The sequence below is a fragment of the Polyergus mexicanus genome, unplaced genomic scaffold, assembly GCF_030449975.1.
Source record: "Polyergus mexicanus isolate NDT 795.1 unplaced genomic scaffold, iyPolMexi1.0 SCAF_10, whole genome shotgun sequence".
NCBI classification, from domain to species: domain Eukaryota; kingdom Metazoa; phylum Arthropoda; class Insecta; order Hymenoptera; family Formicidae; genus Polyergus; species Polyergus mexicanus.
The window spans coordinates 1,800,715-1,824,545 of NW_027223330.1; the positions used below are offsets into that span (position 1 = coordinate 1,800,715).

The following is a 23,831-nucleotide window of genomic DNA, read 5'->3' on the forward strand; positions in this document are numbered from 1 at the left end:
GTTCTAAAAATCATGTTCAAGATATTACACATAATCCGTACTCTTAAACATTATAATCGCTCTAATATTTATATTCGAGAACTTTTCCCTTGTATATTATAAATATAAGCGAAAGAAAAAAAACATAAGAAATGTACACGGCCGCGAGGAAATGATCGTAATCAGGATAGAATGCTGTGACCTTTGGCTGGGCTCACCACAATTCATACCACGTGAATCCCGTTAGTCCTATATAACGCCTAGGGATGTTCAACACATTCACAGGGGGACGTGCACCGCCGATGACATATTTCCGTAACGTTTATCAATCAATTTTAATTCCTGCGGCTATTAAACTTTTGTAAGTTCGCAATTGCCGTTTTATCCAGATTCCAACCAACAGAGGAAAAATTAGCCCGTCAAAAATTAATAGCGAATCATACGTACATATAATAGACATACCTTGTATAAACATACAAGGTAAACAAGTATCGTAAACGAACGATAAGGAAGTATCATCGGCAATATTATTATAATCCATAACAGCGAGGAAATGTTTGCGCAGCGCGGCGATCGGCACATGTATTTATGCAACGGGTAATTCGCTAAACGTCGATGATAAATTCAAATTTTTTTCAAGCTCAAGATTACAACGATTTCATAAAGGAGGAATTTTGTCAAAATACAGTCGGAATATACTGAATAAATTAATGAAGAAACTTGATCAAAATCAACGGGGATATAACAATCTTTTTAATAAAACTTTAAAAATGAGAGAGAGTTATAAGCATTTGAAAAAATTAAAGATATATATATATAAATTGAACATAATTTATATATATAATTTAATTGAAACTGATTAATATAAATTCTTAAATATAAATCTTTTCTGAAATTTTTTTTCTCTTTTTTATTATTTTAATATTTAGAATTGGATAAATTTGAAATATTAATATTCTCTCTTTAGTATTGTTATTTTAATATTTATTAATAGTCTAATATTTTCAATGACTAGAACAACACAGACGCGCGCTGCGCGCGCGCTTTTATTTATGGAAATTTTCCAATTTCTTTAACTTTTCTTTCCTAACTTTAAATTTTTCTTTCACAAATTGTCAAACTATCAAAATTCACATGATTTGACAGTTGCAAATAACACGAACGAAGCAAGTCGCAGCGCACAAGCGAGACAACCAATCGAAATCGCGGAAAAGAGGCCTCAACACTTCGATATATTCGAGTTCGAGGTTTCATGCCTTTTTTAGAAAGGGAAGCTTAGTTGAATTATACGTTCCGAAATTAAATGGTCGAGTTTCGTGTAATCGGAGTGTCGAGCACGTATCACGCGATGTTTTCTTTTAATTACCACAATCGCCAAGTAATTCGTCCAACAATGCGTAGGTGAGATTAATGGTTGCCGAAAAATAAGGGGTTGCCTTCTCTCTTGTTTCATCAAACAAGCGGAACAATTAATAACGCGCACCGATTGATTTAATGATTCTTAATCGACGGCATGGAGAAAAGGGTGAAAAATATCGATTGAAAAAGCGTAAAGAAATTGAAAGAAGATTTCAACGTAAATATTAATTTGTTTATGACCGTAATTAATAATTTGTCCAAAGAATATCGATATTTTCTTTTAAAAAAGAAAAAAATAATTCTTGTGGTTTCTGCTAATTTGTATGAAAATGAATATTTATCGAATAAAGCCTCTTCTAATTTTGAGTGCGAAATATATTGGCAAATTATTTTTATTCCAAGAAGATATGCTCCTTTTTTTTTATTAATGAGAGAATTAAATATTAGTAATTTTACATTAAATTCTAATAATTTCTTTAAATTATCGCTTTTAAACTGTAGTAAAAATAATACGGAAAATAATATCCCGGAAGTATTGAATAGAAAATCAATTTTCACATTGTGATTTTTTTCCGATTCTCAATAACGTATCAAGTATCATATCGACTCGAGTGTTGAAATTCGATCAAGATATAAGTCTCACTATCTATACAAAGTAAACAAGTATGAACATTATATGTATACATATAGATTTTCGAATTGAAGACAGCTTCGTGTTTACTATTAATCGTAAGGACGATCATGTGCAAAAATTAACGCATGCCACTATTCATTATCCCTTTGCATTAATGGACGATATGCATTCATCTACTGGCATTAAAAAAGTCTATTTAAAATGTTTTCTCTTTTTACAAGATAAATAAAAACTAAGTATAAATCAATTAAGAAATTGAGCTTTTGTATAATTGTATAATATGTAAATTTTATAAGCGTTCGATTTGATTCTGCACAATGCTTTTTATAATCAATTTGATTCTTGAATGTTACTTTAATTAATTATATGATATTCAAATGCGCTGGAATATAAAAGATTCAAATATTTAAGTTAACATTAAAAAGAAAAAATAAGAAAATTTATGTATTCTCTCATATTAATTAATTTACCTAAAATTAAATTATAGTATATTGAATATTAATTTTATGGTGCGCAAATGTATTTCAGACTTTATATATAGAATTCTATTTTTTCCATTAATATTTTTAATAAATTTAATATTAATTTATGCAAAGCTTTGTAGTTCGTTTAATTTTATATCAAGAAAATTGAAAACGCGCATAGAATTTCACTTTGTGGCAATTTTCTACTACATTTTATCGGAATTTACCAAAACTAAATATTTTCCCAAAAGGCTATGGAAAAAAAAATTAATTTACAATTTAAAAATACGCGCAATAAACTCGACGCTCAAATTCAGATATATTCGTTTATATAGATACTTATATAGATTATGCAATCGCGCACGATATCAAAAGCATATCGGCGAGAAAATGCCAAATTTGGCAATCGCATCGATCCTCTCAGTTAATTGAGATGATATGTAAAAGTATGTTTATTATTTAGCAATAAGAAGAAATAAATTGCCTGATATAAAGATATTTCCCTGACAAAATCTTCATGTGAATAACATGTATTTTCGCAATTTTATACTCCGTAATTTTCTTACGGATTTCACCAAGATAAAAGCTTCAAGGATAAATTTTATAAAGCGTTGGTCTCTCCAATAAAAATTAAATAAAAGATAATATATAATATTATTCGATAATTAATAATATAAGAATAATAAAACTAGCCAATCAAATTAGAATAATTTTATACTTTGTACATAAGATTATATATATATATTTTATTATTTTTATATTATTAATTATCAAATAATATTATATATTATCTTTTATTTAATTTTTATTGGAGAAATCAACGTTTTATAAAATTTATCCTTGAAGTTTTTATCTTGGTGAAATCCGCAAGAGAATTACGGAATATAAAATTGCGAAAATATATGTTATTATATATATATATATATATATAATAAATTTTAAATGTTTATTAAAATATTTTCAGATCGATCAAACAGAGAAAGAGAGAGAGAGAGAGAGAGAGAAAAGCAAAATCTTAAAAATTTTGAAACATTTTGATACATAATAATGAATAATAATTTTATTCGTACAGAAAATATGTTTGGTGACCTTATGAAACGATCGTCGTAAAAACTAAAAGAGCTCGTCATCACAATCGCGACAGAGTTAAATCTGCATAATTGATGTAAAATCGAATGTACAGCATTTCGAAAGAAGAAACGTCCTTGCGATCGCAAAACGATCATTAGCGGCGCGTTTGAATGCGAAATCTAGCGGCGATGACGCCGGTGATACGATATCGCAGAAATACCGTTACGCTCCGATAATAATCGCACCAGGTGTTCTGTGATATAACGAATAATTTTGTCTATGGAATTTGTAATATACGCGGGATCAATTGCAATAATTATTTTTATATTTAATTTGCATCTTTCGAAAACAACATTGTCTCTACGAAAACTCATATCAATCTTTCCCCCGGCAAATTTTATATATAATTTTCACATAATATAACGTAAATGTTATTTTTTCATAATCCTAAAAACAACGATTATCTTTAGATACTTTTATATTACAGAACTTATTTGCAAATAGAGACAGATTCGTTTTTTTTTCTTTTTTTTAATGTTATTTTGATTACGCACACAAACATATATTTTTGTAATTAGTTGAAAAAATGTTCTACTCGCAAAAATTATAAAATTTCATGTTAATTCTTCTTCTTTTTTTTTTATCTCTAAAAATAATTATGATTTTACTGGACAAAATTCGTAAAGTAATAAATATATTTTATATTTTCTCGATGCATATATTAAATATAAAAAAATGGGGAAAAACAATATACAATTTAGTACTCTCGTGCTCGTATGATATTTTCCGTTATTATATTATTGTCGTGTTGTCGTTCTCGATCTACGAGAGAGGAAATTTCCCGTAAACTTGATATAAACACAAATAACGCGACGCGATACATATACATCTCGCGGCGAGTTTAATATTTGAACACGATAAATTTTCGCGCGTGAGTTATTGTGCGTTAGCGAAGTTTGTTTCTTGTCCAAGTAACGGCGATATAATGTCGAATTTTAAGTACGAACGAGATGTGTATAATGGAAGAATGTTTTTCTTCATACTGTCGCGATTATGGCAGTATATATTATTATAAAATATACCAAAGCATCACGTACACATAGACACAATAAAAAACAGAATTTTAGAATTTTGAAAAGATTATAATCATTGACAAAGAAATTTGAAAAATATTATATTAATAAATAATGTATCTCTTGTTTCAATCAGATGTCGTATAATATCGCATTTTAATAATTTGTAATAATTATTGTATACGTATGTGTAGATTAAGATTGGCATTAATTAATAATTGTATTATAACGCGCACACAATTCTCAACATGCTAAAATAAAATAAAGCTGTATATATATATATAGACGCGCATATCCACAAAAGAATAAATGATTATATGTAATAATTACACAATATACTACTAAATAGAATTCTACGTATAAAATTTCGATCAACACGATCATACGCGCGCGCGATTTCAATCGACTACAAATTTATGATTCGCGACAGGTTAATCGAATGGGTAAATTACTTTAAAAAATTTCCCTATCTCACTACATTATAGTAACAATATTATACACGATATATCGATAACCATTCGAATCTATCACCGCATAAAATCGCAATCTTCAAGTAAGACTCACCTGATCCAGACACTACGCCGAGCTCGATGCGTGCCTTGTGCGTATTCTACAGCACTTGTCCGACACAAACGCACTTTTATGGATATGTTTCGAAAGAAATAATTCGCGCACTCGATATGTTTCGAAAGAAATAATTCGCGCGCTCGATATGTAAATGAAATCGGGACGGATTGACACGCCGCGACATACCATCTAACATCGACGAGCGGCAAACATCGACTGTGCTTGACTCCCTACCCCCGCCCCGAGTGTACGGCACGCCGTGCGCCGTACCGTGCGCCGTGCGCCGTGCGTCGTCCGACGTAGCGCGAGTAGGAGTGGGGGATGGGAGGATAGACAGGTGAAGTGTGGGGTGTCAATACAGGAGAAACGCGGCTGCGTAATCGACATTTTTTTGCGCGCACACGCGTTCACAAACAATAACGCGGTTGTACATCGGGAATTTGACGAAATAGAGAATGAAAATACATTTCTATCGCACGTGATAAATGTAACGAGCGAATTTATATTTGAATGTATAGTAATACGTTGCCGTAATCGTTTCGCCATTATACTTACAATTAGTTACTAGATACTCGCTCACTTTTGTAGACCGATCGAAAAATCGCAATTACGATAGCGCGTACGATAATTCGCACGATACGATGATCCCACATGATTTTGCACAACATTCTTGACGCTCACGCCGCACGCACGATGCATTCAAAACGAAACAATAACGCGTAAATGCGAGACACGGCGAGAACGGCACTAACGGTCGCTCGGGACAAGATCACAAGATCAGACATGATTTGACCATAGACATAAAAAAAGTATATAGATTGCTCATAACAGAGTATACATAATATGCGCTGCTAATTTCACATCGTTCGCGAAAATTCAATTTATGTATGTGCGTGATTACCGACGAGATATCATAAACATATATAAAATACGTCTTATGGGATTTATTATTCTTATAGTGTGAGTGGAAAAAAACTCGCTGCGCGTTATTTTATTTTATCCAGTTATTGTTTTATTACCGAAAATGTATATCTTTTACGTAACTTTTGCCTCAATAAGAATATAAAATAAACATTTTATTGTACCAAATTATCGTTTTATTATCGACGATGCAAAGATTTACTTACCTACAGTAGCGCGTAGCAAGTTTTATTTTCCAGTCGGATTAAATTCCAAAAGACCATCGGGTCTTTAATGATATCTCGTCGGTGTTTTCGATAATAAAACAATAACTGGATGAACTAAAATAATCGTATGAATTAAATAATTCGTGTAATTATATCTTCGATGCAGTCAAAACGGCCGGTAATGTCAGCATCCTTCAATTACCTTCGGACCCACTGGGCCCACTTCATGGTCACAAAAATTTACCTGGAGCTGACGGTCTTTAATAGTATCTCGTCGGTGATATATGATGTACGAAATCTTGATATACCGTGATAATAATTGTCTTATGAAAAATACATATATAATAATATATATCTCAAATACTACCATTATATTTATTTAGCGTTAAATTTTACATTTCTCTCCTTATTGTTAGTATAGCAGAATTATTTGTATAATTAAGTAGGGACGAGGAATAAAAGCAAAAATTGTTCAGACAAAGTTTGCGAGTCATGATAAAATAATGAGTATAATTATTGAAAATATAAATTATTCCCATATGAAATCGGAAGAAAATCGTTCGGGGAATTAATTAGCATTAATTTAATTTTATTATAAATGGTATTTATAAATACATCGATATATATAAGGGGAGATGCCGATCGATCGGCGAAGGATCACCAGCTCCTCGAGCGATTTCGCCGGCGCGAAGTTTGCGCTTTATCTCGCCGCGCGCGTGATGTAAGAAGGTGACAGGGCGGCACAACTGTCACTAGCGTTGATCGCTGATGTGCGCGGCGAGAGGAGAGGAAAAAGAGAATAGAAAAGAGAAGAAAGGAGAGCGACGCATCAGGACAGCAGGACGGTGGAAATCGGAAGAAAAAAGGCACGTTGCGTTTCCGAAGGTGTCACGTGCGCGTGTGTGTCCGTGCGGCGCGTGCACATGTGTGTATGAACACTCCGGTGAACGATAGAGGGATCGCCGATCGCCGAAGGATTTTCGTTATGTATCGATTTACTACGTAAATATACTCTCTTTTTCTCTCGCAGAACGACAAATGGAGCACACGGAATGAGAGTCTGCGGCATCGATTGCAAGGCAGGTAATGTCTTTTTTTTTTTAAGTTTCTTTTCCTTTTTTTTTTGTCGTACATGCATTTCGCCGTCGTACTTCCTTTCCCGTACGCCTGCTTGTACAGGTTAGAAGTCATCCCGTTACCGGGAACAAGGACGAGGACAACGGAGACGATGGCGACGTTAGTTGTTAATTTGACGAGAAATGATGTAATGAGAAACTCGCGATTGGATTTCGTGTAATCGCGTGTACGATATATATTCCGTGCTGCGTGTCCGCTTCGTCGATGTAAAATTTGCGGCGAGCAATTCATCTTGTAACCACATGTTTTTTTGATTCTGATAGAATATTTCTCGGCGAACTACATTAGATCTTTGTTTTTTTATTGAAAAGATAATGCAAGATGTTGCAATTATGTAATATTATAATGATGCTGCCATAATAAAAGATAATGACAAGAGAGAGATATTAATAGAGTTAAAGATCATACATTGTTATATCGAGAATGTGATTAATCCTCCCATTGTCATATGTGTTTAGTAAGAAGACATGGATGCCGCAGTTATAGAAGTTTTACGACAGGCGGTCAGCCAAGATCCTAATGTTTTAAAATCTGCAGAACAGACATTGAAGCAATGGGAGATTCAGCAAGGATTTTATATAGCGTTATACGTAAGTTATATAAATGAAAATTTATTGTATAAGTCTATAATAATGTTTTCCATGCACGTACTAAATTTATGGAACATTGCATGGGACAACAATGATATATATTTATATTAGATTATCTTTATCCAGAATTGTCTTACAATATTACCATATAAAGATAAGGGAAGGCAATTCTTACAATATTTTATATATGATTTGAAAATAGTGACTGTATAAAATTGTTTTTAGAATGTTCTTTCAAATCATTCCTTGGCTGTCGAAGTTAGATGGATGGCTATTGTATATCTAAAGATTGGAGTTGAAAGATACTGGAGGAAAAATGCACCAAAGTAAGGGATACTTTGTGTCAAAAAGAAAGTGTTACATACTAGAATATTATTATCGATATATACTTAATAATATGTATCATTATTTTAGCTCGATTGAGGACAGTGAGAAGGAATTTTTACGACAGCATCTGCTAAGAAATTTTGAAGAACCTGTAAATCCATTAGCTGTACAATTAGCAGTTCTTATTGCTAAGATAGCAAGGTATAATAACATATGCGATATAATATATTGTAATGAATTAATTAGCATACTAATCTCTTTATTTCATATGTAGGTACGATTGCCCTAGAGAATGGAATACGTTAGTACCAACATTGTTGGAAAATATAAGGCGAGAAAACCCTCTGGTGCAACGTCAAGCATTATTAACACTGCATCATGTTGTTAAGGCTTTGGCGTCTAAACGTTTAGCCGATGGTCAGAGGCTCTTCCGAGAATTGACTGCGACTATGTTCAATTTTATTTTAAACTTATGGAATACCTATACTGAATCCTTTCTGATTATGGCGTCAAATGGGACCGACGCCAGTCAGATACAAGAAGCCTTGGAGAAGGCACTCCTACTATTAAGAATACTTAGGCAGCTGATTGTAAATGGTTTTTCAAAGCCATCTGAATCTCAAGATGCCATGTTGTTTTTAAAAGTCGTTTTTGAGCGTGCAAGGACCTGTCTCGAGTGCCGTTAGTACTTTCTTCAGCATTATTTGAAAAAACTAATTTATATATTTATTTTATTTATATTTATTTTTGTTTATAGAAATGCGAACGTGTTTGATGTTTAATATAAAAACGGTATATCATTTTTTTTCTGCTTGTTTTTAGGAAAAACGTTAGCTTCTAGAGGCGTACAGATGGATGTGTGCGACAAATTTATAATACATTTGACCAAAGTTTTAATAGGAGTGTTAGAGATGCACCCATTTTGCTACGTGGAACTCATACCGACTTCCTTAGAGTTTTCCGTTTTTTATTGCTTTACAGAAGCGGGTCAGGCATTAACATTCGAAAAATTTATCATTCAGTGCCTGAATTTAACGAAAAATATTTTATTGTCGTCATATTATAGACCAGCTAAAGTTAGTGAAGGTACATAAGCTGTATCATTTTTACTTGTTTACATTATTTATATTATGTTCTATATATGTTATCTATATTAACAACAATTGAATATTTTTTTATGGCAAACAGAGACGAAAGATCCATTGGTATTGAGGGCGTACCAATTGAAACAAGAATTTTTCACACCAGAAATATTAACGGAAATTTGCTCCAGACTTGTCACGCATTACTTTCTTTTGACACCCATGGATCTTGAAACATGGGATACTCACCCAGAAAGTTTTGGTAAGCATAGATTTATATTCGATAAGCATAATGAAACATTTTTACTTGTGTATTCCGAGTAATTTTATAAAGGAAAAAAAAAATATTTTTTCTATAAATGTAGAAAACAAAATATGAAAAGTATTACTTTTTTCAGCTGTCGATGATGGTGGAGAGTCATGGAAATACAGTCTGAGGGTGAGCCATTAAAGGCATTGCAATTATTAATGAAAGATTATATATATAATTAATAATTATTGTATAAATATATATCATGATTATTTATGGGAATGTATATTGTGTTGTAGCCTTGCACAGAATCCTTATTTTTGGCAATCTTCCATCAATTTAGAGACGTTCTTGCCTCGGTTCTGGTTGATCTAATGCGACAACATCATCAACCTGTCGATCCTAACAATTTACATGCGATTTTAGTAAAAGACGCAGTTTACCGCGCGGTCGGTTTGGCCGCTTTCGATTTGTACGACGAGGTACAGAAAATATTATTAAATATCTCTCCCGTGAACATTAATTGATCTAATAAACGTTTTTTATTCAACAGGTAAATTTTGATCAATGGTTTTCGACGACACTGAAAGAAGAATTAAAAGTTCGAAGTAATAATTATAGAATTATCAGAAGACGTGTGTGTTGGTTAATCGGCCAATGGACGAGTATGTTGATATTTTGCTGGAAGATAATATGCTATAAGCAATTATTTATTACTTGTATTTTGTATATCTTGCAGATATTAAATTGAGCACGGAATTGAGACCTGAGTTGTACAAGGTCATGATAGAAGCATTGAATCCTGAAGAAGACTTGGGAGTTCGTTTAGCGGCGAGTAATGCTTTAAAACAGGCAATTGATGATTTTCAGTTCAATTCGGAGGAGTTTTCTCACTTCTTGGAACCAGTATTTTCGTTATTGTTTGCACTTCTTAAGGAAGTGAATGAGTGTGATACAAAGGTACGCAAAAGATTGACATTTATTTTTTTTTTATATCCTTGCAATATATTCTTGTGTTATCTCTTATGAATTTTTTTATCCTTTAGATGCATGTATTATATGTACTATCGTTTATTATCGAGCGGGTTGGCAGTGGAATTAAGCCTCATGTCGGTGCGCTCAGTTCGTATTTACCTGAACTTTGGCAACAATCCGAGGAATATAATATGCTGCGGTGTGCTATAGTGTCGACTCTGATACATTTGGAGAAGGTAAATACGTGATCTATCTTCGAATCAATAAATTGATGCTACTTTTTCTAATGCTATCGTGTATTCATAGGCTCTAGGCTCCGAGAGCGTTATTCTGGAGCCATTGGTGGTAGGTGTTGTAGCTCTAAGTTGCGACGTCAATCAAGAGGGACATGTTTATTTATTAGAGGATGGATTAGAATTGTGGTATGCCTTGTTGGAAAATGCACCTGCTCCGACATCAGCTATAATGGACCTCTTCAGAAATATGCCGGCATTATTAGGTTAGTTATATAGATATATTTAATATTGTTAACAGTTTTATTAATAGTTCTCGATGATATGAAATGACAGCCCTTTTGTTTATATTTTTAGATAAATCCACGGAGAATCTACGTTTATGCTTGTACATAATTCAAGCTTATGTGTTGTTGAATCCACAAGACTTCTTCACTTACAGAGGCTCAGTGGTCATTGAAACACTAAAAGCGCTTCTGAGCGATTTACGGGCGGACGGCAGAGTGATGGCGTTGAGATTATTCGAGATCTGTCTCAGAGCTTCCCCTCAACAAGGTGCAGAACTGATCAAACCCATTTTATTAAAGATATTCGAGTAAGTAGATTTTTTTTCTTTTTTGAAAAAGATTCGTGCTATATGGAGACTTAAAATGTCATATTTTGATAGGAGTGTTTACAATGGCGAAGAGTATCCAATGGTTATGACTATGAATCTATCTATTGTTGCGAGAGTTTTGTTGAGTTCTCGCGATATTTTTGTACAGGTAAGGAAAATGATTTCAGCCGCGATTCACACTGGCCGGACTTTTTCAAAGATATGAATTGCTTTTGCAGGTGATCAGCGATCTCGCGCAGAATATAGGTACTGAAACGAGAGAAGAGGTTGTGCTCGGAAAGATGATACATAGGTGGATCAATGGAATGCCGTTAGTATCTCAGACCGAAGGGCGGAAATTATTAGCCCTCGCGCTTTGCTTTCTTCTTGGGGCAAACAGTCCGCCTACAGTTCTCGAATACTTTCCGTACATAATATCGAACATCGTCGAGACGCTTAACGATATCACTAAGTTTGACGATATGGGTTACCCTGTCGAGTAAGATTTAACAAGCGTTTTTTTCATGCACAGATTACAATCGAAGTAAAGGCGATTCATAATGTGAGACTTCAATCATTTCCAATGTTATAATATAATTGATAATTCATATAATAGTTTAATATTTATTGAAAAAAGCAATATTATTTTGTTTCTGTAATCTCTTATAATCATTTAAAACAATTTTACAATCGTTACTCGCTGAAAAGTATTCCAGGTTAGGTTAATTTATTGCAATTACTTCGATTGATTGTACAATGTTTTTATAAAAAATTGGCAAATATATCAAAACGTGCAATTGATGATGAAAATTATTTTAGTTCTTTAATGATCACTGATCAGCCCAGTCCATCACAGTACGAGGATGTAGATTACGAAACTGAGCATGCTCAACGACAGAAGAGACTCGCCTTCAGCGATCCTGTGCATAGTATATCCTTGAAAGATACTCTCCAAAGTCAGGTAAGCATCTTTTATTAATATTTTCTTTTGGATATTTAACTATTGTTTATAGACTGAAGATTCTTTTGAAATTTAGTTGATTATGCTGAGAAGTATAGTTGGGGATAATCAATTTGATCAATTGATGCTCACCCTCAATTCCGAAATTGATGAACAACTCAAGGACTACATATCGCTGTAAGAAAGGCACAAGATCAAAACGCAATACAGAGGATTTTGATTATATAAGGTATGAGAAAAGAAGCTTTACGGCGCTCTTTTTTTGTGAAACGGCACTATTTTATTGTATGATATTACCATCTGTTTCATTGTATTAATAATGTTGATAATAAAAGATCCTACTCTCTCTCTTTTCGTGCTATTGGAAGATTCCTTTCTTTCCTAATTTTGCTTTTGAATGCATAAATATGATTACTTAATTAGGAGAGAAAGATTTATTTTCTATAATGATTTTCAAGAGATTGTTACAATGAACATATTAATTTGATATTAGCGCACACACACAACACAATTAACAAAAATATTGAAGCTATATACATGCACAATTAAATTATATATATAAAAAATTATTTATTACAGAATAATTATATTACTATGCAACGTCAGAGTAATATACAACTACTTTATTCAATGATTTGTTGGAAGATGAGTTGCAACGTTGACTCATTTACTTTTTACATTTCGGGCAAGATATTCTATCACGCAAATATATAAAATTATAATGCTTTTGTATACGAACGTATGACAGTATCAAAAGCAATGTTATACGAATACTGGAAAGTATATATTGGTCACATTGTTTTCGAGTGCGAATATCGAATAATTTTTTTATCCATTTCCAAGTTTAAAAATAAAATTAAGGAGACATTAATATAATGTTAATAAACATCTTAATATATTCTTTATTACGCACACTCCGATAAAAATTACTGTAATCGTGCAAAATTAATATAAACAATTTTGTGATTATATATCAATTACATATCGACATAAAACATAAAGCGTTTACAAGTGTATCGATATATATCGATATTTCCACTCGTCTGAATGCGGCATTATTTTCCCCTTCCCGCTCGCGCCGCAAGCCGCAACATGACTCATTCGTTGCAACGACGCCGCGTGACGTTGGCGCTGTCTGTTGGTCGTGCGCGAAACCGCGAACAGCTGTCGTCTGTGTGGTCTGTGTTAAATCTTGGCAGGGGGTTAGTCGAGTGTGTTGGACCTGCTCCGGATTACGGTGCGCTGGCGGTGTTGTCTTCATTCGGCGAATATTCTTCCTCGCGGTGAGTGCGAAATCGATTACATTCCCGTATCGCTCGTTCGTATCGCACACCTTAAGCACGAATGCGTTATCACGCGCGTAATCCGTGTAACCTCGCTTCGCTCTGATTATGTATACGTTGCCCGGTGTATGTTGGTACGCGCTCGATCGATTCGCGCTACCTCGCTCTCGCGATCAAAGACACCTGTCGCTGTCAAAGACACGCACCGGCGATAACGTCGCTCGTATTGTATTTTATTACGATTATTATGCCGGCGATCTCCTTAAATGATATTTTCGCGCCTGTCTGTCGTCGCGAGATAGCCCAACGGATTTTTGAATGATCGTGAATGAGCGTGGGCGTATCACGTGACTTGATCGTAATACATTGTAATTTGTTCCTCTATTCTGGAAAAATAAAAAACCCATTGATCGGATTTTGCTCGGTGTCTTGAATGTGCGCGCGCGCACTCGATTCTATTCATATTTAGAAAATCCGGCTCTGATATTTATATTATTGCTCTTCCTTTTTTAGATCGTAGTTCTTTCTACGATATAGACGAGGATATATAAGCTCGATTTTAATTGACGTCAATTGATTCTCATCCGTAATTTAATTCCATAACAATGTTTGAATTGATTTTACAAAATATTCTTTCTCGTTAGAATCCTGTTAAAGCATTTGTATATTGGCACACAGAGAGATTTTAAAACTTATTAATAAGAAAATAAAATCTTTTTATATGGGGTAACATTTATGATTTCATTCCTGCACTTTATAATATTAATTTTTAATAAAGATATTTTAAAATTCTGGACAAATTTAAAATTATAGAGAAAGAGAGAAAGTATATTATAGATTGTACATGTATTATAGACAGTGATACGACAATTTAGTCATGTTCTCACATCGGTAAAATTGGCTCACTTAACCGCAATTAACTCTAATTGATATTGATGCGACCATCGTTAAATCGGAGATGTCACCATTTAATGTTTACTAATTTTCATTTTGGATGAGTTTCGCGGATTCTGTTGAAGCATCTCTGTATGATACGCGTGTCGAAGTCGAGCGTATATCAACCTCCTTCGATCGCGCCTCGCTAATTGAAGCTTAATTGACAAATAATTTAATATTCACCGTAAGATGGTTCGAATTGTTACTCAGCGAATGCGAGCGAATATTGATGCTGAGGAGCGCGGCAGAAAAACGCTCCCCCGCATTCGCCATCTCCCCGATGCTTCTTTTTATTGCGTTTCTTTTGACCTCCGACTTTTTACCGCGTATCCACATTCGTCGTCGAGTTGTTCGAATTGCCGCGAACTCTGCGCATTTCCGGTCACGAAATCCAGAAATGATTTTTTAAACACATTTTGTAACCATTAGTTTGTAATATAAAAAAAAAAATGTACGTTATCTCAAATAATAGTAAAATAATACATATTTTTCAAATAATGACAAATTTTGAATTTAAATTAACAATAAATTAACTTTGAATATTTTTTAATTAATGCAACATTCTTTCAGTCGCGTATTCGTTAAATTTTTCTTCATATGTATATATAAATTCGATTGTGATTGAATTTGAATAATAGAAGATTAAAGTTAATTAAGAAGAATTGTAATTTTTTTAGTAAAGAATAGGTAGATTAAGAGAGATAATGGAAATTAACTCTGTAAAATTATAAATTATTGATTTTTCCGGAAAGAGAAAACGGAAGTAAATTTAAAAATTTGTTTTTTCTTCTATTGTTTTCTATTTATTATAATTTTTGTGAAGAATGTGCAGCAAATATTACGATTAACTGTTAACGAGCAGCGCAACATTAGCAATTACTTAGCAATAAGGGAGATAAGGTAATGATAATTCAAGAAGAAAAATAATAATTTTTTTGCAACATTAATCTGGAAAAAATATATACTAAGAATATAGAAAAAAAATATGTGCAATATTTAAAAGAATCGCACAATTTCTGAATCATACAACTAAAAAGCGTATATATATATATATATATATATATATATATATATATATATTACATCACTTAAAAAATTTATGAAAACTTGAATTTTACATCATATAATTTACTAAACTTTTTATTTTATGTTTTTACCATCTTTCCATATAAATCTGACTTTCGTCAATAATCCGTTATAAAAGCAATAAACATAAAATAAGCTGTTTATTCGAACGATACATGATTGAATTACAATTTATATTTAACACATACATAATTTGACATAATGAAATTTCGGTATTAATTAATATGTCAGTGCGTCGGATTCAATATGGATGGACGGAACTTTATCGTAACTCGAATTTACTACATTTCGCTAATAAAATTTATATCTATTTCCATGTAAAGCACGCAAATTTCTTTTTTAAATTTTTATTGAAAAGGTTCTTTATTTATATTTTAATGCCGCGCCTCCAGAGTTTTCACGAAAATTGTGAATACGAAACAGTAATTTATGTATGTCGCAATAATTTAATAATATATGATGGATAAGACTGCACGCAAAAACTGTCGCGCATAATTTCTGACGACTTAGTATCATATAAATTTGAAGTGCATCGAAATGGATATGAAGCAGTTTTTGTGAAGATATGATTAAATGATCATGCGAGAAAATTGTGCCGTTAAATTTTGCGCGATTATTACGATATCGTAACAGATTATCGATCATCCATAGATACCATTTATAAGAAATGATTTCATCGTGATTACTTTGCACGATGATTAGAGAATCGCGACTAAAAATAAGTATTATGCCGCAAAATGCAAATTGTGAATGTTTTCGATGTCTTACATATCTAATTTAATGCATCGTAACATTTAAATTAATACTGTCAAACGTAACCGCATTGACAGTCGTTTAAAACATTATAGCGTGTCGAGTTGGCGTATATAATACACAAATTAAAAGAGTACTATTATACTTTAATAATTTATAGTACAAAATATTTGTCATAATTTCTTTATTCCCAATAAAATAATAATTGCGACAGAAATATTGGCATGAGACAAATAACGTAAATTCTTTGCGTTATCGTAATAATTAATCTTGACATTAAATCAATACGGGGTATATTAATCGCGTGGCGATTATTCTTTGAATTCTCATCAATATCATAACTATAGAATGAAATGGAAAGTTTGTTGGACATTTGTAAAAATTTGATTTTTACTCATCGTCAATACAATAAACATAAATATTTTTTAAATATATAATATTATATATAATAATTGTAATTAATAATATTATTTTAATTTGATGATTAGCTTGATAAAAATTATTTATAATTTTATTAAATTATTTTTTCTTTTCTCTTTATTTTTTCTTTAAGCTCTGCTTCAATTAAATTTTAAATTCTTAATTCTTAACATTCTTGAATTAATTCATTTTAATGCATTGGCTACAGTAACTCGCCGGCATAACGAATTATTCAATTGCATTATCTTTTCTTTTACACGTTCTTTTTTAACGGAAATCGATTCCTCGAGAAACGACGATAGTATTTTATCACCGATGAGCTTAGCGTATTTAGTGCTAGTTTCCATTTTGCAATTTTAACAATCTAACATTTACTAGAAAATCGTTGTAGCAAACGTGGAATTTTCGTAATTGCTTGTAATAGATTTACTCGCAGTGTTTGTGGAACGTGCAAAATTTTCATGATCGATAAGATCAGATTTTTGATAAATTAGCTCGAAGATAATGTATGTTACTACATATGATATAAACCAAACAATAACCAAAGGAATTATATAAATATATAAAGCATGGCACACATATATTATTTTATGATTGTTGAGCGAAATATTAAGAAAAATTATTTGTTCTCCGTAAAATTATATTTATATTTGAATAATTTTCTATACTCACATAGAGAATTTTATTTAATTTTTTTCAGTGTGGTATTATATTTTATTAGTTATTATATATTATTACTTTATCTTTTTTTTTTCTTTTTTTGAAAATGACTCGAGAAAATATTTTTTTTAAGGTATGATACCTAAGCAAATTATCTCTTTACCATGATGTTAATTTAAGATAACGCATTTAAGAAAATAGTGATTTAAAAGGCGTTTTCACAAAACGTTAAAAAATAATATGTACATTTTATAATATAAGGAGTTTTGCTATCTATAACACCGTAAATTTTCTGGAATCGTCAGATATTTGAGATTAAAAATCTAGATAATTTTTAAATTTATCTTTTTATAATTTATATAAAATGCAATAGAAGACTCTACCATTTACAGAACATATCGTATAGTGTTATCAACATAAAGTGACAAAGGATACGCGTGACAGTCGTCGCCGCCTCCTGCCGGCGTGTGTATTTTTAGAAAGATTTTATATTGTAGCGGGGATGATTTGTACGACGGATGCGCGGTGGACTTCGATATCATTATGGTAGACGGAAGGGAAGGAGTCTTATCGAATGATAGCGGCACCATGACCCAGTCGTCGTATGTGCTATTCGGGTTTCTTAGCAACCGCCCCCGTCGCGTTAAGTTTCGCAAATTTGTAGAAAGTTTCGCGTCCCGTACAAATCAACGCCCGGCTCTCTTCGAGGAAAATTCCATTTCACTGATTTATATGAGGCACGGAAACTAGAGTCGGAAGCTTTGTTTCTGACTTGATGAGCTTCGCAAAGTTGAGAATGAGTGTGTGGTATTTATACGGATATTTATCTACATGTAAAATTATTTGTTTATTAAAAAATTATATTCCTATGTATTATAAAATTAATAAAATGTAAACGTTGAGTGTATATCTATTAGGAATTTAAATCTAAAAGAATTAAACAGTATTTATTAATACTGTTAATATGGAAAATAATTACATCGAGCACGTAATAAAATTGCACAAAATTCCAGGCGATAATGTTTATTTTCTCTAAAGTAACTAAATTAATTATATTTAATTTTTGACGTGAAAAAATATTATCCTTATTTTTTTCCGCATAATTAATAAGATCCATAATTAATAAGGTGCATGATGCGTCTTTACAGCATATCTAAAGCTTATCAAGATTGAACATAGTTGTTTCTCTAGAGGGTCTAATTGTTTGAGGGAAAATATATGAGTTGGAATGGAATAATTTAATCATGGGATGCGTTATACACTTGCACTAATAATTTTTAATTATTCCCGGCATTCACATGAGATTTGCAAAAAATACCTAGCCAATTGCCATTATGACACGTAAAGTTATTAACATGGGTGGAAAAAGCTTTTGCTCTCTTGTGTATTGACAACATACACACACACATATATAGGCTTATCGATTTTTAAACTTCTAAAGGTTTAAATATTGTTTTCTTTTTTCTTTTTCTAAATCACGTTTGTTATATCTATTTCAAATCACAAACAGAAATTTTTTTCCTCGCTATATATGACTGTCATTGATGATTTTTCATTTAAAGAAATTATTGCGACTTATGTTAGTTCGCGGATATTTTGCAGAAGACGTAATTAAAAAAAATATTTTAATTCGATTTTCATTTCTTTTTAGCGCTAATTAAGCGTCTCTTGGGAAACTAAAAGTGATAGTAGAGGCGACAGTAATTCCGCGGAGGAGTCTTAGATTTGTCTTAAATTGAAAAAAATTACTCCATGAAAAGATAGATCTCGCGACTCTCTTAAATGAGCAACTACTCCGTCGATCCGGGAAGCTCAAGGTGAATAATTGGCAAAGAGAGAGAGAGAGCGAGCTTGTCAAATCAAGAGCTCGCGACAAATCGTATTGCGAGAGCTGAACAACGGTTGTGAGAGTGACACTGATTATATTCATAATCGATACGTCGTTCAGAATACCATCACTATCGTGACACCCACACGTACACGCAAAGAGATCCTTTTAAAACAGAACGATATTAATAAGTCGTAAAATTGATTCGCACACACATACATAACACACTTTGCGCCGTCTGCTCATTCGCTCTTATTACCGGTCTCGTTTCTTTGAAAGGTTTGTTTATTCTTGTAATTTTTATCCAATCATAAAGAGAGTTGTGTGAGAGGAACTTTCTTACAGGACAATGTACGCGTAGGTCGTCGACTCGGAAAAATATTCGAGAAATATCAGGGAAGTCACTCTATTTATAGAATATGGCGCGTTGGACAGATAATTCTGATAGAGAAATATATCTCGTGAAAAATTCCAGGCAAATTTCTTAACGGTTACGTAATGCGATAGGCAAGAATTTAGAAATGTTAAGTGCGGGGTTTAATATATTTTATATAAGATGTAACGGGCAGTAGGCCTTTATTTTAGTACTAAATTGGAAAGATATATTGCGTTTGAAGTGTTTTAAAGCACACATACGCATACATATATATATATATATATATATATATATATATATATATATATACACATAATCAATATAAAATCTATCTTTCCCATTAGATGAAAATTATATAAAAAATGCAAGAAAATAAATAGATACATTTTTATTAATTTTTTATCATTTATAAAATGTGATGTAAATATTTAATGTGAAATTGGTAATTTTATCGATTTATATATAGATTGTATCTATTCTTTCTTTCAATTTTTATTACAAGTAAAAATTATTTAATATCTGTACTATTAGATATATTTACTAACTGTGCTACTAGATATATAGTTTCCTTTTTCTATGGCGATTTTATAATTGCTATAAAAACATATTAATATCAGACATTAATATCTTATATTACATAAACTTTTATTTTTGTTCATGATCTTATATTACTGTGCTATCTAATGATCCAATTGCGAGAGTGAATTACGCTAGTGGGAATGGGGATTTAAATGTTGTTATTCTAAAGGGGTGACAAATATTGTCCATCCCATGTCGATGTTGCGCGTGCGCGTGTATTCTCGCGAGGTGAGCGATATACCGTACCATAATGATTTTTATAACCGTCACCCGGTATAAACGCGGAGGAGGCAGAAGTACGCGAATAAAGTCGAGGGTTGCGGCGCACGTGGAAAGAGGAGACAGACGGTGATGGGGAGAAAGGGCAGGCAGCGGTGGATCTTGAAAAATTTTCATAGGGGATACCGCATATGCAGTGTAAAAATACAAAATTTAATCATCAAATTAAAGAGAGATAATTATTATCATTTTTGAAAAATTTTGATTTTAGTTATTATCACGAGATAATATCTCAAATCTCCCATGAGAAGCATTTTATAAAAAATACGCAAAAATATTTGATCTATCCGTGTAGTTTCCTCCCTGGATCCGCCCCTGGCAGAAGAGGTGGGTATCGCGAGAGAGAGAGAGAGAGAGGGGTGGGGTGAGGAAAGGATACCGAAATGCGGGACGGGAGGAACGGAGGGGAAGTCAGCACGAGAGAGAGAGAGAGAGAGAGAGAGAGAGAGAGAGAGAGAGAGAGAGAGAGAGAGAGAGAAAGAGTTGAGGGGAGCGAGAGAGATGGGGAGTCCGAGCCGTGGTCGCGTATCGATCGGCCAGCAGCAAAACTACCCCCTAGCAGGAGACTTCGCAGTGTGCGAGGGACCGACCGCGTACGAGAGTAGTCCGGTGGTGCTCTCGCTCGGTGCTCGTGGGCCCACGCGGATACCCCTCACGTTTCTCACGCACGCACGTAAGCACGCACGCACGCACGCAGGCAGGCAGGCAGGCAGGCAGGCACGCACGCATATCCGTCCGCTCGCCGTCGTTCACACATCGTCATCCACGGCGGGTTATTTAAGGGTGCATTTAGGGGTGCATCCGGTTCGCCGAAGGGCCGAAGGTGAGGAGACGAGTGTCCTTGTCGTATTTTCGCGTCACCTTCGTACCATGTAAGCGCTCCGCGCGTTATCTTGCGCACTGTCGCGTTCGTTAGATTCTTCCCTTCCGGTGAGGATTGTCACTTTCCTTTATTCGGCATCGTGTGACATTATCTATAGCTCCCCCCCCCCCCCCGGAACGGATGTGTCGTCTCGTTCGCGGATTATAGATCGCACTGAGACGCGGTGTCGCTGAGTATAAGCGAGCTTGAACGACGATGAAAGTTCTTTTAACTATTATCGGTCGTAGACTGTGAATCTGCTAACACGATTGTCTTTATCTGTGTGATAACCCTCTTAGTCTGTCTCTCTCTCTCTCTCTCTATATATATATATATATATATATATATATATATATATATATATTCTACTTCTACTTTTGATATAACATTTACTATATTGTGGAATTTTCTATAATACAGAGAACTATGTTATATAGCCGTCTATATTCTAGTGCTACCTACTTACGTTATTTTTCTGTATATCTTACATCTTATTTCAGTATATTATGTTATAGTCTTGCGTTATATTCTCGTATTCTGTTATAATTTCCTATACTTTCATAGTTTCACACATTTAATCTTTTATTTTATATTTATATCTAAAATTCATTATTTTAATTGACGAAATGTTTCATTTTATTATTATCTTTTATATTTTAATAATTATATTACTATTCGATAATATATAATTATTTTATCCTACTGTCATCTTTCTTACTATCATTCTGCTGATATCTGACAGAGAATTTAGCTTAATGTGACAATTAAACGCTCAACGACACAATCAGTATTGTTAGCTTAATCGTTATTACTATTAGAAAATTAGGACAATCGCTGTTGTCGAACTGTGTCAGAACGATCCTCCATCTTACCGTCCTTTCGCCCACATTTTCCGCAATCTCTCTTTTGTCTCCTTTCGCTTCTTGTACTTTCGGGCCGGTCGGGTCAATCGAACCGTCCTACTTTTAATGGAACGCCCGATCATTACGCCTAGTCTCTAATCCCATTAATAAGATTCATTAATAAGGACGTTGCATTAATTAGCGCGGTTAGTCACTAAGAGGATTTTGACGATATGCACGGTGATCGATGTGTGCTATAAGTCTAGACGTTAAGAACCTCCGCTATGCAAGCGGCAATTCGTTAATAAAAGCGCTCGTTCGCAAATTTCGCAACCGGATCGTTAACGAATACATCGATTCTACGATTGACAAAATTCACGTAAAGAAGGGATATCGATCGGTGATTTTTCACAGCGATTCTGCGAGTGCAAGTATAATTCGTCAAGTTCTTGAGACTTTGACTCATCTTCGGCGAATTTCATCAAATTAATTAATTAATCGCGTTTAATTCCCGCGATCTTCGCGACTTTTGCCGATCGCTCGCATCAATTGTGGACTTTCCGCGCCTGCTTGGAATGCTTTTCAAGTTTGACGTACGCTTGCTTTTTTGAAATTTGCATCAACAACTTATCCGAAATTTATGAAAGCATACGCGTTACTACTTTCGTGGGAATCTGCCGATTATTTATGGCGTACATTATCATCGTTATTTGTTCTCGATTGTTATAGATTTATTTCAAATACAGAGATATATTTAGATATTTAAAAAAAATTGCTCTTTATTGTGTCAAATTGTTTTAGCTCAACGTAATATATTGGATCTCATGCGGCGTGACAAATGCGAGCAGCGTAGGCACTTGGTTATATTGAAATTTATTATGGACTTGTCGCTTATAGATGCTGTACGCTTGTTTTGCTAAAAGTTCTCCATTAAACATCTCGATGCATGGAATTCGCGCACGAGACAACCATCGGTGAGAAATATGTCGCTCGCTGTTAATGAAGCAAGTTTCTTCTCACAGATTCATTGTTTATAGATTTTACGAATCGAACTTTTGTACCGTGCTCTGAACATCTCCGTGTACGAATTCAATGATACAAAAATTATTTTTATTAAGAGGCTGCTCATTCATGACTCATAATAACTCGCTATTCACGGGAAAAAGGATTTTGCTGTTGTGGCAAAACCATACCTGCTATTGCATATTTGATGCGAAACTTTGTTACCGTAATAAATTATTTGATATTACGTAGTAAAGCTTGTTTAATTTCAAAGAGGTGTTGCGAGGAAGTAACTTTGTTTACAAAAATCCGAGTTTCCTGAAACAAATTTAATTTGCAGATGAAGCGAAATACTCCACTCTTACAAACTTCTCTCTCTTTCTTCTGTAAATTCAGCAGAATTATTTTTAGCAAATAAAATTAATATTCTTATAATAATTTTTTTTTTTCTTGTCAGTATAGTAACCAGCAACGTTTACTGCGACAGCATAAAATATAGAC

General features: G+C 33.3%; 3 protein-coding genes across 15 annotated transcripts in view; 2 read left to right on the plus strand and 1 right to left on the minus strand.

Annotated features, from left to right (window-relative positions):
• Sick (sickie) overlaps positions 1–5,894 on the minus strand; it is a 156,270-nt gene extending 150,376 nt beyond the window's left edge. For 2 of the 3 annotated variants that reach the window (XM_070303076.1, XM_070303074.1), the window contains exon 1: positions 5,145–5,894. The gene's annotated coding sequence lies outside the window, so the exon portion shown is untranslated. The remainder of the gene's footprint in view (positions 1–5,144) is intronic. The other variant, XM_070303075.1, reaches the window with a different exon arrangement.
• Positions 5,895–7,018: 1,124 nt separating this feature from the next.
• Positions 7,019–12,766, plus strand: Impbeta11 (importin beta11). Of its 4 annotated transcripts, none has more exons than XM_070303126.1 (19): positions 7,019–7,357; positions 7,454–7,510; positions 7,870–8,001; positions 8,227–8,327; positions 8,416–8,529; positions 8,603–9,009; positions 9,151–9,414; positions 9,517–9,672; positions 9,809–9,849; positions 9,960–10,142; positions 10,214–10,325; positions 10,400–10,620; positions 10,707–10,871; positions 10,942–11,134; positions 11,226–11,463; positions 11,536–11,632; positions 11,703–11,962; positions 12,283–12,424; positions 12,501–12,766. In XM_070303126.1, the coding sequence occupies exons 3-19, from the start codon at positions 7,879–7,881 to the stop codon at positions 12,603–12,605; spliced, it is 2,922 nt and encodes a 973-aa protein (XP_070159227.1). In that variant the 5' UTR covers positions 7,019–7,357; positions 7,454–7,510; positions 7,870–7,878; the 3' UTR covers positions 12,606–12,766. The 4 variants fall into 4 exon arrangements, with proteins under 4 accessions (XP_070159227.1, XP_070159229.1, XP_070159228.1 ...); XM_070303128.1 differs by lacking the exon at positions 7,454–7,510 and having other exon boundaries at positions 7,019–7,199; positions 7,305–7,357; XM_070303127.1 differs by lacking the exon at positions 7,454–7,510 and having other exon boundaries at positions 7,019–7,140; positions 7,305–7,357.
• A 785-nt stretch (positions 12,767–13,551) lies between these two features.
• Endoa (SH3 domain containing GRB2 like, endophilin-A) overlaps positions 13,552–23,831 on the plus strand; it is a 31,965-nt gene continuing 21,685 nt past the window's right edge. For 2 of the 8 annotated variants that reach the window (XM_070302361.1, XM_070302363.1), the window contains exon 1: positions 13,554–13,707. Coding sequence is in view for 1 of the 8 variants with exons in the window: in XM_070302364.1 (XP_070158465.1) it covers positions 23,226–23,302 (77 nt within the window). In the remaining 7 variants the exon portion in view is untranslated. Of the gene's footprint in view, positions 13,708–21,207; positions 21,298–21,362; positions 21,448–23,225; positions 23,303–23,831 lie in introns of those variants that run through there. The other 6 variants (XM_070302360.1, XM_070302359.1, XM_070302362.1 and 3 more) reach the window with 6 other exon arrangements.

Coding starts and splice junctions, on each gene's coding strand:
- Impbeta11 (XM_070303126.1), top strand. CDS start 7,879: ATGGATGCCGCAGTTATAGAAGTTTTACGACAGGCGGTCAGCCAAGAT. Junction 11,135..11,225: donor AAATATGCCGGCATTATTAG/GTTAGTTATATA, acceptor TTATATTTTTAG/ATAAATCCACGGAGAATCTA. Junction 11,464..11,535: donor ATTTTATTAAAGATATTCGA/GTAAGTAGATTT, acceptor ATATTTTGATAG/GAGTGTTTACAATGGCGAAG.